Source organism: Trichomycterus rosablanca, chromosome 6 (assembly GCF_030014385.1).
Source record: "Trichomycterus rosablanca isolate fTriRos1 chromosome 6, fTriRos1.hap1, whole genome shotgun sequence".
Classification (NCBI taxonomy): Eukaryota; Metazoa; Chordata; class Actinopteri; order Siluriformes; family Trichomycteridae; genus Trichomycterus; species Trichomycterus rosablanca.
The window spans coordinates 38,806,130-38,820,132 of NC_085993.1; the positions used below are offsets into that span (position 1 = coordinate 38,806,130).

The 14,003-nt window shown below is 37.6% G+C and overlaps 2 protein-coding genes across 2 annotated transcripts in view; one reads left to right on the forward strand and one right to left on the reverse strand.

The window, feature by feature from the left end:
• ppp1r12c (protein phosphatase 1, regulatory subunit 12C) overlaps window positions 1-2,320 on the reverse strand; it is a 37,940-nt gene extending 35,620 nt beyond the window's left edge. Inside the window, exon 1 of the mRNA XM_062997817.1 lies at window positions 1,880-2,320. Coding sequence (XP_062853887.1) covers window positions 1,880-2,076 — 197 coding nt within the window. The 5' untranslated portion in view covers window positions 2,077-2,320. The remainder of the gene's footprint in view (window positions 1-1,879) is intronic.
• A 2,545-nt stretch (window positions 2,321-4,865) lies between these two features.
• On the forward strand, window positions 4,866-13,523 carry psmd12 (proteasome 26S subunit, non-ATPase 12). The gene is made up of 11 exons (XM_062996939.1): window positions 4,866-5,049; window positions 6,026-6,085; window positions 6,201-6,329; window positions 6,619-6,726; window positions 6,834-6,938; window positions 8,072-8,221; window positions 8,382-8,516; window positions 8,965-9,077; window positions 10,058-10,232; window positions 11,977-12,054; window positions 12,796-13,523. The coding sequence occupies exons 1-11, from the start codon at window positions 4,942-4,944 to the stop codon at window positions 13,003-13,005; spliced, it is 1,371 nt and encodes a 456-aa protein (XP_062853009.1). The 5' UTR covers window positions 4,866-4,941; the 3' UTR covers window positions 13,006-13,523.
• Window positions 13,524-14,003: the final 480 nt, after the last annotated feature.

A 14,003-nucleotide genomic window follows, 5' to 3' on the forward strand; every position in this document is an offset into this window, starting at 1 on the left:
ATGTATATACAGTCATAGATCTCTATAAATCTGATCCTACTCATTATAAGGCCCTTGTAAAGTATATACAGTCACATATCTCTATAAATCTGATCCTACTCATTATAAGGCCCTTGTAATGTATATACAGTCACATATCTCTATAAATCTGATCCTACTCATTATAAGGCCCTTGTAATGTATATACAGTCACAGATTTCTATAAATCTGATCCTACTCCTTATAAGGCCCTTGTAATGTATATACAGTCATAGATCTCTATAAATCTGATCCTACTCATTATAAGGCCCTTGTAATGTATATACAGTCATAGATCTCTATAAATCTGATCCTACTCCTAATAAGGCCCTTGTAATGTATATACAGTCACAGATCTCTATAAATCTGATCCTACTCATTATAAGGCCCTTGTAAAGTATATACAGTCATAGATCTCTATAAATCTGATCCTACTCCTTATAAGGCCCTTGTAATGTAGATACAGTCATAGATCTCTATAAATCTGATCCTACTCCTAATAAGGCCCTTGTAATGTATATACAGTCATAGATCTCTATAAATCTGATCCTACTCATTATAAGGCCCTTGTAATGTATATACAGTCATAGATCTCTATAAATCTGATCCTACTCATTATAAGGCCCTTGTAATGTATATACAGTCATAGATCTCTATAAATCTGATCCTACTCCTAATAAGGCCCTTGTAATGTATATACAGTCACAGATCTCTATAAATCTGATCCTACTCCTTATAAGGCCCTTGTAATGTATATACAGTCATAGATCTCTATAAATCTGATCCTACTCATTATAAGGCCCTTGTAATGTATATACAGTCATAGATCTCTATAAATCTGATCCTACTCATTATAAGGCCCTTGTAATGTATATACAGTCACAGATTTCTATAAATCTGATCCTACTCCTTATAAGGCCCTTGTAAAGTATATACAGTCACAGATTTCTATAAATCTGATCCTACTCCTTATAAGGCCCTTGTAAAGTATATACAGTCATAGATCTCTATAAATCTGATCCTACTCCTTATAAGGCCCTTGTAATGTAGATACAGTCATAGATCTCTATAAATCTGATCCTACTCCTAATAAGGCCCTTGTAATGTATATACAGTCATAGATCTCTATAAATCTGATCCTACTCATTATAAGGCCCTTGTAATGTATATACAGTCATAGATCTCTATAAATCTGATCCTACTCCTTATAAGGCCCTTGTAATGTAGATACAGTCATAGATCTCTATAAATCTGATCCTACTCCTAATAAGGCCCTTGTAATGTATATACAGTCATAGATCTCTATAAATCTGATCCTACTCCTAATAAGGCCCTTGTAATGTATATACAGTCATAGATCTCTATAAATCTGATCCTACTCATTATAAGGCCCTTGTAATGTAGATACAGTCATAGATCTCTATAAATCTGATCCTACTCCTAATAAGGCCCTTGTAATGTATATACAGTCATAGATCTCTATAAATCTGATCCTACTCCTTATAAGGCCCTTGTAATGTATATACAGTCATAGATCTCTATAAATCTGATCCTACTCCTTATAAGGCCCTTGTAATGTATATACAGTCACAGATCTCTATAAATCTGATCCTACTCCTAATAAGGCCCTTGTAATGTATATACAGTCATAGATCTCTATAAATCTGATCCTACTCCTTATAAGGCCCTTGTAATGTATATACAGTCACAGATCTCTATAAATCTGATCTTGTTCTGGACCTGCTGCAGTGGTGGACGTGCTGACCTCCCATGGTGATGAGTAAAGAATGAAGGTATTGAGCAACCCAGGAAAGGTGTGGCTATTTTAATGAACAGATAAATCAGTGTATAAATGACTTACCTGGGTTTGATTGGTATCCGGTCCTGTTTGTGCGGCTCTGTCTGCGGAACACCGTCTCCATCCTGCCCGTGCTGCTGCTGCTGCTGCTGCTCTCCTGCCCGGCGGTGAGTGCGCGGAGCGGAGGGCTGTTTGTCTGTGGAGGAGCCGCTCCAGCGCTTTAACTGCTCCCGGCGCTCAGCTTTCGCTGCCTCCCCCATGTTCACCCCTAAAACCCGCTTTATAAATGAGAATTCCGCTCAGTCGGACACACCCTCCATCATCCTAAATGTTTATTTACATCCACCAAGCTAATGCTAACCAAGCCCAGCTACTTCCTCATTCACTCAGCGGCCAGCGCTCGAGGAAGTTGGATTCAGCTACAGCGTTTATCTTTCAGCCCTTCTTTCAAACTAAAACACTCAAATACTTCCAATTGTCTTCTTAACTGTCTATATTCATTAATTAAGCATCGTTTTAATAAATATAGAGCGAATATAAGAGGTTTAAATGCAGAAATATAAACACAGATTCCGCCTGTCAGCCAGCCTGTCAAAAAATTCAAAATCACCACTTCAACTCCTCACAGCTAGATGGTGCTCGAAACCCCAACTTCCGGTTACGATTGTTTTATTGGAAGCGGTAGGCATTTTAGTTCCAAAATAACAGTCTTGAGTTATTCATCATTCATAAATTCATTTATTCATTTATTCATTCATTCATTTATTTGTTCGTTCGTTTGTTTAGTCATTAATTCATTAACTGCTTTATCCTGGTCAGAGTCACAGTTGGTTTAGCTCCAGCCAGTGGCGGAGCCAGACAATTTCCATAGGGGTGGCCAGACTGAGACCATTGCTCACACAGGGGTGGCACAGAAACTGATACCTTTTTTATGTGGTCACTCACTCATTTACCTATACAGGCAGTAAGTGCCATGTAGAATTAAGAATAATAAGCTTTTTTTTCTCTTCATTTTCTCTGACAAGTGAAAAACCAAAATATAGCCTATAACCTTAACATTATGAGGAAGAATTTTAAAAATATTCCTTTGCAATACTTGATCATTTGGCTGCCAACTTGTGTGTAATGATGAGACTCATTTGAACCCCAGAACATGCCAGCGTGAATGCATGGAAAACAAATTTTAATTTTCTTTCAACAATATGATACAGACTGACCAACACTATTAAGCCAAATCAGCATTGAAAATAGACTTTACTTTTAATAGCCTTCTACAATGCTGGAGCTTCTTAAAACGGAATATATTCTTTTAAATAGAAGTGTTATTTAATTGCTATTAAATTGTTTTCCAACAAAATCCGCCCAATTAGGCGGATAACCGCCCAATCTGGCAACACTGGAACGCGCAGAGCCAGCTGGCGCCTTTACTCGTAGCTCGCCACAAATACTACTAAATAGTAATAGTAGTACTAGTAGCACTAAGTAGTACTACTTCTGTAATTGTGTTGGTGGTTATGTCGAGTGTATTACTGCACTATTTTGGTGGAGTACTACTTCTTTTCTTCCGCAAAAAAAAAGGGGGGGGGGGGGGGGGGGCGGAGGGGTGGCCGAAGATTCATTTATGGTGGCCATGGCCAGCCTCCAGCATCCAGCCAGTTACACTATCCACAAGGGTGCCAGTCCCATCACTGGGCATCACACGTTCACTCATTTACTCAATTACTCAGTTTACTCAATTAGTTAGGGGTAATTTAAAGCAGCCAATCCACCCTTTGTATGCTTTGGGATAATTGAAGGAAACCCCCAGACAAGTTCCGAATTATGACCCTCAGGACCCTTATCAATAGACAGACAGATAGACAGACAGATAGACAGACAGATAGATAAACAGATAGATAGATAAGCAAATATATAAACAAATCATTTGCATTTTTACATTTATTTTTACATTGCATTTACATTCGTTCTATATGGCCAAAACATTGTGAACATCTGATGATGTGCTTCTTTTGGACATCCATCAATGTCTAGCTCCAGCATCCAGCCAGTTACACCATCCACAAAGGTGCCAGTCCCATCACTGGGCATCACACGTTCACTCATTTACTCACTCAGGGGTAATTTAAAGCAGCCAATTCCCCTATTGTATGTTTTGGAAAGATGGGAGGAAATCCCCAAACAAGATCCAAATCATAATCACCTTCAGGACCCTTATCAACAGACAGACAGACAGACAGACAGACAGACAGACAGACAGATAAACAAATATATAAACAATTCACTTGCATTTTTACTTGTATTTTTACATTTATTCTATATGGCCAAAAAATTGTGATCGTCTGATGAAGTGCTTTTTTTGAACATTCATCAATGTTAATCCATGTCACTTTAAGATGATTATTATTATTCTTGTTATTGTTATTATTATTATTATTATTATTTTAGTAGTAGTATTTAATTATTATTATCATCATTTAATGTTATTATTATTATTGTTATTATTATTTATTATTATTATTATCATTATTGTTATCATTGTTGTTGTTATTATTGTTATTATCAGAATATCTTTATTGTCATTATACCAGGTATAACGAAATTAAGGTGCAATACTCTCTAGTGTTATAAACAATGAATTTAAAAGACTAGAATTTACAAAGATTACCAAAAATTTGCATTCACAAAATCTACAAAATTTACAATAACATCAACAACAATAACACACAAATAGACCTTCTGTCAGTAGAAGCTGGTGGAATTGCCCTTTGTAAACATTTGCCCCTGAAATTGCACAGTCCCATGTGTTTAGTGAATTGAATTAGTAAAATCACCTTATATAGAGGTATTTAGGGTTCGTACTGCGGTGGGGTAAAAGCTATTATTATTATTATTATTATTATTATTATTATTATTATTATTATTATTATTATTATTATTGCTACACATTCTACGTTTTACAGGGCAAATGAGCGTTTCCAAAGCTTTTACTTTGAAAGGTTTTTTCCGCGGACAGTATTATTGCTGGTGGTTTCAGATTGCTGCTAACAGAAGGACTGTCGGTATAGCTCAGTATCCGTTTAGCAGAATCAGTGTGTTAATTCTTTAATTAAATATAATAATTAAACATGTCTGAGGACAGAGCAGAGCGATCAGATGGAAAAATAGTGAAGATGGAGGTCGACTACAGTTCAGCTGTAGATCAGCGGCTCCCGGAGTGTGAGAAACTGGCTAAAGTGAGTTACTATAGAACTGAACCGAGCGGCTGAGTCATTCTGCACTGCACATTATATCACCATGCTAACTTTTAACACACTTATATATAAATATACTGTATCAGTATTAACTGAGTGACTTTTTAAATCAGTTATGTTTCAGATGTTTGTTAGATTAAACAATTCTACATGATTCTACTTCTGTTATTGTGCCAGTCAGTCGAAGCTAATGATGCTAACTTGGCTAACTAAGCCTGCTCGCTCAGTGAAAGCTGTTTCACTTTACACATTAAACACTATTAAACCTGCATTTCACTGAATGTCAACATTTATGTATCTTACACATATTACAAGCGTTATAACTCAGCATTAAAATGTGTTTATGTGTTTATTGTTATATATTATTTTCCACTGGATCTACAATGAAAATATTTAGTAGAAGTGTGTCACCCAAAATGTTGTCACGGTGTTCCGTACAATCGCCTTTGACATCAAATTTGATAATAAATAAAACATCAGTATTTAATTATTTTTTTATTAATGCTTAGGTGTAAATATGTGGTGAAACAATGTACACAAAGCAAGAATATCAAGAACGAGTAAACGTAATTTGGAGAAATACATAACTGGGTTTGTTTACATTGCTGCTGCTAGTTATTATACAATATAAACAAGATCCCAACACTCTTGTCTGATGTCTGACTCTGTGGCACAATGGCTTGGTATCTTAATATCTTAATATAGCATGGTGGGGCGGCATGATGGCTAGCACTGTTGCCTCACATCAAGAAGGTCCTGGGTTCGATCCCCAGGTGGAGTGGTTCGGGTCCGGAGTTTGCATGTTCTCCCTGTCTCTGCGTGCGTTTCCTCCGGACGCTCCGGTTTCCTCCCACATCAGACATGCAAGTGAGGTGAACTAGAGTTAAGTGCCTAGAGTGTGAGTACGTGTACACGACATATTTGTAACTTTAAACCTCTAAATTGTCTATTTAACCAGGAAGGGAAACTGCAGGAAGCTGTGGAGAATCTTCTTTCTCTGGAAAAGCAAACAAGAACGGTTAGTCCTGCTATTCTGTTCTTTCAAATATTTTCTTGTGTCGTGTATGGCTAAATAGCTTATTAGGAAAGCTATATGATATTAAGAGCTGTGGTCGCTTGTTTGTCATATCCAGGCTTCGGACATGGTGTCCACATCCAAAATCTTGGTTGCCATTGTGCAGATGTGCTACGAGGCTAAAGACTGGGATTCTCTCAATGAAAACATCATGCTGCTATCCAAGAGGAGAAGTCAGCTCAAACAGGTTTGTCTGAATAATCTTCAGAATAATGAAGAAAACACCTTTAATTTATTTACATTTGTACTACCCTAATTTATTAAACAGGGACTTAAAAGATTATGCCTTGGACCAAACTATTAACAAATTCTGGTTCTCTGGTGCAAAATCCCAAATATAGTTCTTATTAGTACATTTGAGGTACATTTACATAATGTACTGTATGGCAGTTGTGTAATTGTAATTATTATTTTCATGAATTTCAGTTCTGTCATGAATGTTTTGTGAAAATCTCCTATCTTGTGTTTCAATACAGGCTGTAGCCAAGATGGTCCAGGAGTGTTATAAGTATGTGGACACTGTCACTGACCTTACCATTAAACTGAGGCTTATTGACACTCTCCGAACTGTTACTGCTGGAAAGGTTAGTACTGGATCACCAAAACTGCCTGAATGTGTTTTGTTTGCTTGTAAAAGAGGTTGGGTGGTGTTTTTTTTCCCAGCAGCTGATTGTTGTGTTGTTGTATGTAGATCTACGTTGAGATTGAGCGTGCCAGACTCACTAAGACACTGGCCAATATTAAAGAACAGAATGGAGACATCAAAGAGGCTGCATCCATTCTGCAAGAACTGCAGGTTTGACTCTTTCTTTCCATTTATTTCACTTTTGTTTTGTTTAATGCTCTTTAAACATAACAAAGGATTGAAAAGGGTTTAAAAAAATGCTGCTGAACAGAGCTGGTGGCTGCCAGTCCATATGAAGATGGGATTATTTAAATAGCTGTATTAAATTATATACACCAAGCCAGTATCTAAAATCTATTTATGCTAGTCCCAATTTTATTATGTGGCATAACTCATTCCTTATTATATTAGTTGAACAATAGTTTATAGCTAATTCTTAATAGCTTGAACCATTCTCTATAGACAGAGGATGTATTTACTGACAAAAGTGCATAACATTTGTTTTGTAGTATGCACATTTGATGCTCAGGGTGCAGATTCTACAAAATTTTAGCTTTATTCCTGTCTCTGTCTACATGGTACTGATGTGTTGTAGTGTGTTATCTGCAGATATATTCTTAATTCAGATATATATAAGTATTAACTGTTAAGGGGTCTAATGCTACAGCCCACCACTCCTTAGATTCAAATCTCAGCTGTGCTAACACAGCTGGGCACATGCATGGATATGATTGATTGTGTCTGTCAGAATCAGAATCACTTTATTTCGCCAGGTATGTTACACATATGAGGAATTTGCTTTGGTGATACAAACAATAATACACATAATAGTCCACATAGTAGTACACACAATACACATAATAGTACAGATAATTACACATGTATGACATGTAACATATAATATAGTTAACCAGTATTTACCAATATTTGCCCAAAAGAACAATTTTGGTTAAAAAGTGTTACAGCTCTGGGGAAAAAGCTGTTAGCATGTCTGGATGTGTATAATACATAGTTATAGTATTATAATAATAATAGTGAATAATTGTGAGCAGTGCGTGACTCTTTGTACTGTGTAAACCCGTCTCTGACTGGTGGAAGAAGCCATTGCCATGTTTTGGGTATCAGTAGAGGAAATACAACTGGGTAATTGGATATGACTAGATTGGGAGAAAAAGGGAAACAATTAATTATTTGGGAATTCCAGGTTGAGCACTCATTACAATCTTTAGTTAGGATGAAAACCAGCTTGTAATTGTGTCCTGATAGGACTTCTACTTCATTTCAATGGTTTCACTTTACCCCAGGTGGAAACATACGGTTCCATGGAGAAAAAGGAGAAAGTGGAGTTCATCCTTGAGCAGATGAGGCTGTGCATTGCTGTGAAGGATTACATCCGCACTCAGATCATCAGCAAGAAGATCAACACCAAGTTTTTCCAGGAGGAGGGCAGTGAGGTACAGCCTAAGTTTAGTGTTATATATAATTTAATGTTGTTCTCTATGATAAAGCTGTTCAAAATGATTTTCATAGGGCAACAACATTTTTACAGCACTATATGTAAATCCTGTATTTACTTTACATTATTGTGGACTGTTTTCTTATTGTTGCTGTTAGGAATTGAAGCTGATGTACTACAATCTGATGATACAAGTGGATCAGCATGAAGGCTCGTACCTTTCTATATGTAAACACTACCGAGCTATTTATGACACGCCTTGCATCCAGGAGGACAACTCCAAATGGCAGCAGGTGAGTTTTGTCATGAATTTGAAAAGGCTTAAAGTCATGCCTTTAATTTCAATTAAATGTAAAATTTTCATTCAATTTAATCACAACATTTATCCAGTAGAGATTGTTTTATTTCTTCATTTATTATATCCATTTAACAGTAATCAATTCATATCATGTGGCCAAACAGTTGTACTGTTGTGCTAGCCCATCATTCCGAAAACAGTTTTAAGTCTCACAGTGCCCCTGGTTGAGCACTTGACAGTGTGTTAAGCATGCGGTGGAGGTTGTTAAGGCTGTAGGAAATTTGATATATTTAGATCAAAAGTAAAGGGGAAAAGAATAAAGTAAGTCATTTACTTACATATGTGTCATGATTATGTGCAAGTGTATTTTTCTAGTTTAGGTTTCCACTGTGTTTTATCCTCATATTTTAAGCTGTATTCCTATTTTGGATGTTTTTTTCCAGGCCTTGAAGAGTGTGGTCCTGTATGTGGTTTTGTCTCCCTATGATAATGAACAGTCTGATCTGGTGCATCGGATCAGCACTGACAAGAAATTGGAAGATATTCCTAAATACAAGTGAGTGAGGCGGTATAGAGCTGATATAACAAAAGCATGTTTTAATGCTTTATGTGTAATATCTAGAGCTGTTGGACTGTTGAATTTATTGTAATCAGTTTATTATAGGGGTATTGAATTTGTTTTATCTCATATGTATTCTGTATGAATCACAGTTCTCATACTATAACAGTCCTAGTCATTTTATCAGTTGTATTCACTATGTAAAATTAAAAGTGACACAAATTACCATACTAATATCACGCCTGCTTTCTCCATCCTGGTCAAATTTTGGGCGTTTTCTCTTAAATCACTTGACCTGTCTTATTAATAAGTTACAGCACTCAACAGTCAGTGTGAACATTAGTCTTATGAGGCTTTACAAGTAATATGACTGAATTATAAAATTTAATAATACCACCCAAATAAGCTATGTAGAAGAGCCATGTAAAGCCAGTGCTTAAATCAGTCACCGAGATTGAAATTGGTGGTGTCCCAAATCTCACATCACTCTTCCAAATGGTCTGTTAAATGAAAGCACTAGCACTGGAATTATTACACACTATTTTTGGGTGATGCTACAGTTTGGGGGAAAACAGCAGGAAACAGCATTCATGTGTTCAACATTTCTGTTGTTGCCCTGAATCAGCAGGTTCTGGTAAAATCAAACCAGCCTATCTGGCAACTGACAACCATGTTGCATTAAAAGCCACATAGATCAGTTTCCCCCTTCTCTAATGTTACACATGAACACATCAAATGAACCTTCCTACCTTTTCCTGTGCTGCTTTCGCATGACTGGCTGATTGGATCATTACACAAAGACCCAACCGTTCCTAATTTAGTGGCATGGGATTGTATGTTCCGAGTGTTAGAAACCCATCATATAAAACAAATTTCAGTCATTTCTAGTCAGAAACTGAGGTAAGTAACTGCAGCTATATCTCTCTGCAGTTCATTATAAAGATGAATGAAGAGTCTTCTCTATTTTTTACATTTAGGGACTTCCTGAAGCAGTTCACTACCATGGAGCTGATGCGCTGGTCTTCTCTGGTGGAGGATTACAGTAAGGAGCTGAGGGAGGGTTCTCCTGACAGCCCTGCCACTGACGTCTTTACCTACACCGAGGACGGAGAGAAACGGTGGAAGGACCTCAAAAACAGAGTGGTAGAACATGTGAGTCTTAGACAGTGTGTTTCTTTTGGAGCTTTAGAAATCCACCCTGACACATCTGTTATTACTAAAGACAGTTAATTATACCTGATATACTGTATATCATGAAGGTTTTTACACCTTACACTGTTTTTACATTGTTCACACTGGGTGTCTGGAGCTTAGATACAAGAAAAAGCAACTCATAAAACATCCAGACTGTTACCAATGCAACTTCATAATACTGTCATAGCTGACCAGTTATTTTTTGCAAACTTTCAGAGCTGCATTGTGATAAAGACTAGATATGTTGGAAAATCCTGCAATTTGTTCCCAAACTATGTTTTTATGTTTGGTAAGGTATCGTACATACGTTATTATGAGCTTTGTGAGTCCAGTGCGAAATGCTCTTGATAACACTTTGCACTTTCCCAAAAAGTGCCTTTTCACTTCTTAAAGCATTCTGTTGAGCGTAGTGCAGATGTTTCTATAGGATGAAACCAGCAGCAACTTTTTGGCTTATGTTTCCCAAATCACTGATTTCTCATTGCCCTGTGTTTGCCCCGACAATGTCATCGTTGCCTGTGGGCATTTGGTTGCAATGGTGGAACTGATGCCAAACAAAACAAAAGTAAATGCCATGACGGTGTACTTTACAATTTCACCACAAATCAGATTGCTTCCTGCTAAGAATAAAAATCCTGGAAGAAAATTTAATCCCTGAATAATGCATCATTGGCACACAGCTTAATGCTAAATTTTTTTTGGTAATTAAGCCATATCATTTTGCTCCTTATTTGCATAAAATTTGCTGTTTCATGTCGCCAGTGTTCAAAATGAATGACAATCAGTCGTTTTGCTGCCGGTCTGCATGTATGGTTACATTAGGGGTGGGTGTATAAAATCGATTTTTCGATCCGAATCGATCTTTATTTGAATGATCTGATATCGATTCATATAAACGCGAGATCGACCTTGAACATTAATCCCTTTTCACTGTGTACACGGAAATCTGTTACCCCCTTTAATCTTGCGTGACCAGTCACTGTTTTTTCGCGCAACGAGATCTGACCTGCACATCAGTTCAGCATGGCAGAAGCTCAAGTAATGCCTAGTTCACACTACACGATTTTTGCATTGATTTTCGCTCGGCGACGGGTCGGTGCTAGATTTACCAGTTCGGGAGGAACTCGGTGTTCGCTCGGCGATCAAAACTCTGCTCTCAATCAATGTGTGAAACAGCGAGGGGAAACACAGGGGCGAGGTTGTAAACAGGTGGGGCAGGGGCGTAATATAGTTTCTATCAGAATACATCAGCACACACAAGTTTTACAGTATTTCTGACCTGATCGTTCTCTAAAAAACTAAATATTTATTAACCTCCAACTTACTACAGAACAATCCCTGCTGCTCGTGTTGCCAAATCCACTCAAATTCATTTATTTTTCTCCTTGATTTTACGCTGCACATCAGAGCACAAACTTTGATCGCTCGCTACTTGTTGATGTGTATTTTGGACGAGGTGTCATTAAACCTCTCGTCACTTCTCACGTTTGTTTTCGTGACAAAACGTAGTTTGGGAGACCAGAGAAGCTCGCCTGTGATTCCAGTTGGTGATAGATGGTGTAGTGTAAATTGATCCAGGAAATTAGTGGCGATACCCAGCCCTTGGTTACATGGGTGCTTGCAGTTGAGCTTCCCAGTGTGAATCGTAATTGTTGAAGTGCTCAGCATTCTTAGTTTTCCTGTTGTTTTTCTGCCCTTGTAGAATATAAGAATCATGGCCAAGTATTATACAAGAATCACGATGAAGAGGATGGCTGGACTTCTTGACCTTTCCATTGATGTAAGTTCCTCTGTGTTGATGACAAGCTGGCTGAATTAGATTTTGCTTTGTGTTTATGTTAAGGTGGATGATATGACAAATTGTGTTAGGATAGTTCGTTTATAATGTGCCAACAAACATGTAATATTTTGGTCCAACTGCTTGATAACTATAGTCAAAGTAAAAAGTTAACTTGTAAACGACATCTGGGTGGTGCTGCAGTCTATTAAGCTATGAAGGGTTTGAATCTCAGAGATGCTATCTGTTGGGTGGGTGTCTACAAAGACATGATTGGCTTTTAATATGGTGCAATATTTTCCCAGTGGAAGTGTGACCCTCACCAGGGTGAAAATGGACAGACAGACACAAATTTGAAAACCATACAATGTACTGTGTGTTATAGCACAGTCAAGATTTAATGTTTTATTTTGTAATATGTCAAATTGACAGATTAAAATAGGACTTGTGGACTAAAATGTGCAGTATAACAGATATTGGTTAGTTCTCTGTAAAGATGCGTACCTATTTTTATTTGAAAAAATAAACAAAACATGAAATTTACCTCAGGGGAGGTCCCACATGCATCAGATGCAATGCAGTGCAGGTTTTTGAACTCACTTCCACTCATTAGCTTAAAATGTTCTGAATCTTACCCACTAAGCCACCACAGACCCTGCAGACAAAAGTAAATGTCAAATAGACAAAAGTGAATGTCAGAGTGCTGCTGCTTAATAAATGCTCCTGTTCGTATGTTCTCTGAAGGAATCCGAGGAGTTTCTGTCCAGTTTGGTGGTGAACAAGACCATCTACGCTAAAGTCGACCGTCTGGCCGGCATCATCAATTTCCAGAGGCCCAAAGACCCCAACGACCTGCTCAATGACTGGTCTCACAAACTCAACTCCCTTATGTCACTCGTCAATAAAACCACACATCTGATCGCCAAGGAGGAAATGATCCACAACCTGCAGTAGGCATGAAAGCACATGCCCGATCCACTCTACAGCTTGGGGGTGGATTATACAGCTGGCACAATTGGACTAAATAGTTTTGGTTGGTTTTTTTTGCAGTAATGTGCTTTCTCAGCAACCCTTGTCAGTAAAAAAAATGCACGTCTGGATCAGGGCTATTGTTCACACATGGTATGACTGTTCGTTGGTTAAAATTGGCATTGTTGTTTCGTTAGAGGTGCTTTCAGTCAAGATCTGGACTGGTTTCATCTCTGATCTAGAATTTGTCAGTTTCATGTGTAGCAGATTAATCTGATCTCAGAATTGTATTACTATTCCAAGTGCAAATAAAACCTGGTGTAAACCTCTCCACCCTTAAAGCACTGTAAAGTTGGTGGTTCATTTTCACTTTTGATCTGGTACAGAATTATTATCTTTTTGGAAAAAAGATGGAAAACATCTGTACTGCTGTATAAAATTTTTCTCTGTACTTAACATTTTTTGAGTTTTGCAAAGTACCCATTAAATACTTTCTTCAAAGAGGTGGTGTTTTTTATTGTTGATTGTTTTAGTCATGTAGATGTATTTGAAATAAAAGAAATGTAATTTTAAACGATTTATTCTTATTTAACAGCTGGTTTATGCATGCATGTCACATTACATGCAAACATACGGGCGGCATGGTGGCTAAGTGAGTAGCACTGTCGCCTCACAGCAAGAAGGTCCTGGGTTCGATCCCCAGGTGGGGCGGTCCGGGTCCTTTCTGTGTAGAGTTTGCATGTTCTCCCCGTGTCTGCGTGGGTTTCCTTTGGGTGCTCTGGTTTCCTCCAACAGTCCAAAGACATGCAAGTGAGGTGAATTGGAAATACTAAATTGTCCACGACTGTGTTCGATATAACCTTGTGTACTGATGTATCTTGTGTAATGAGTGACTACCGTTCCTGTCATGAATGTAACCAAAGAGTGTAAAACATAACGTTAAAATCCAAGTAAACAAACAAACAAACATGCAAACGTTAAGC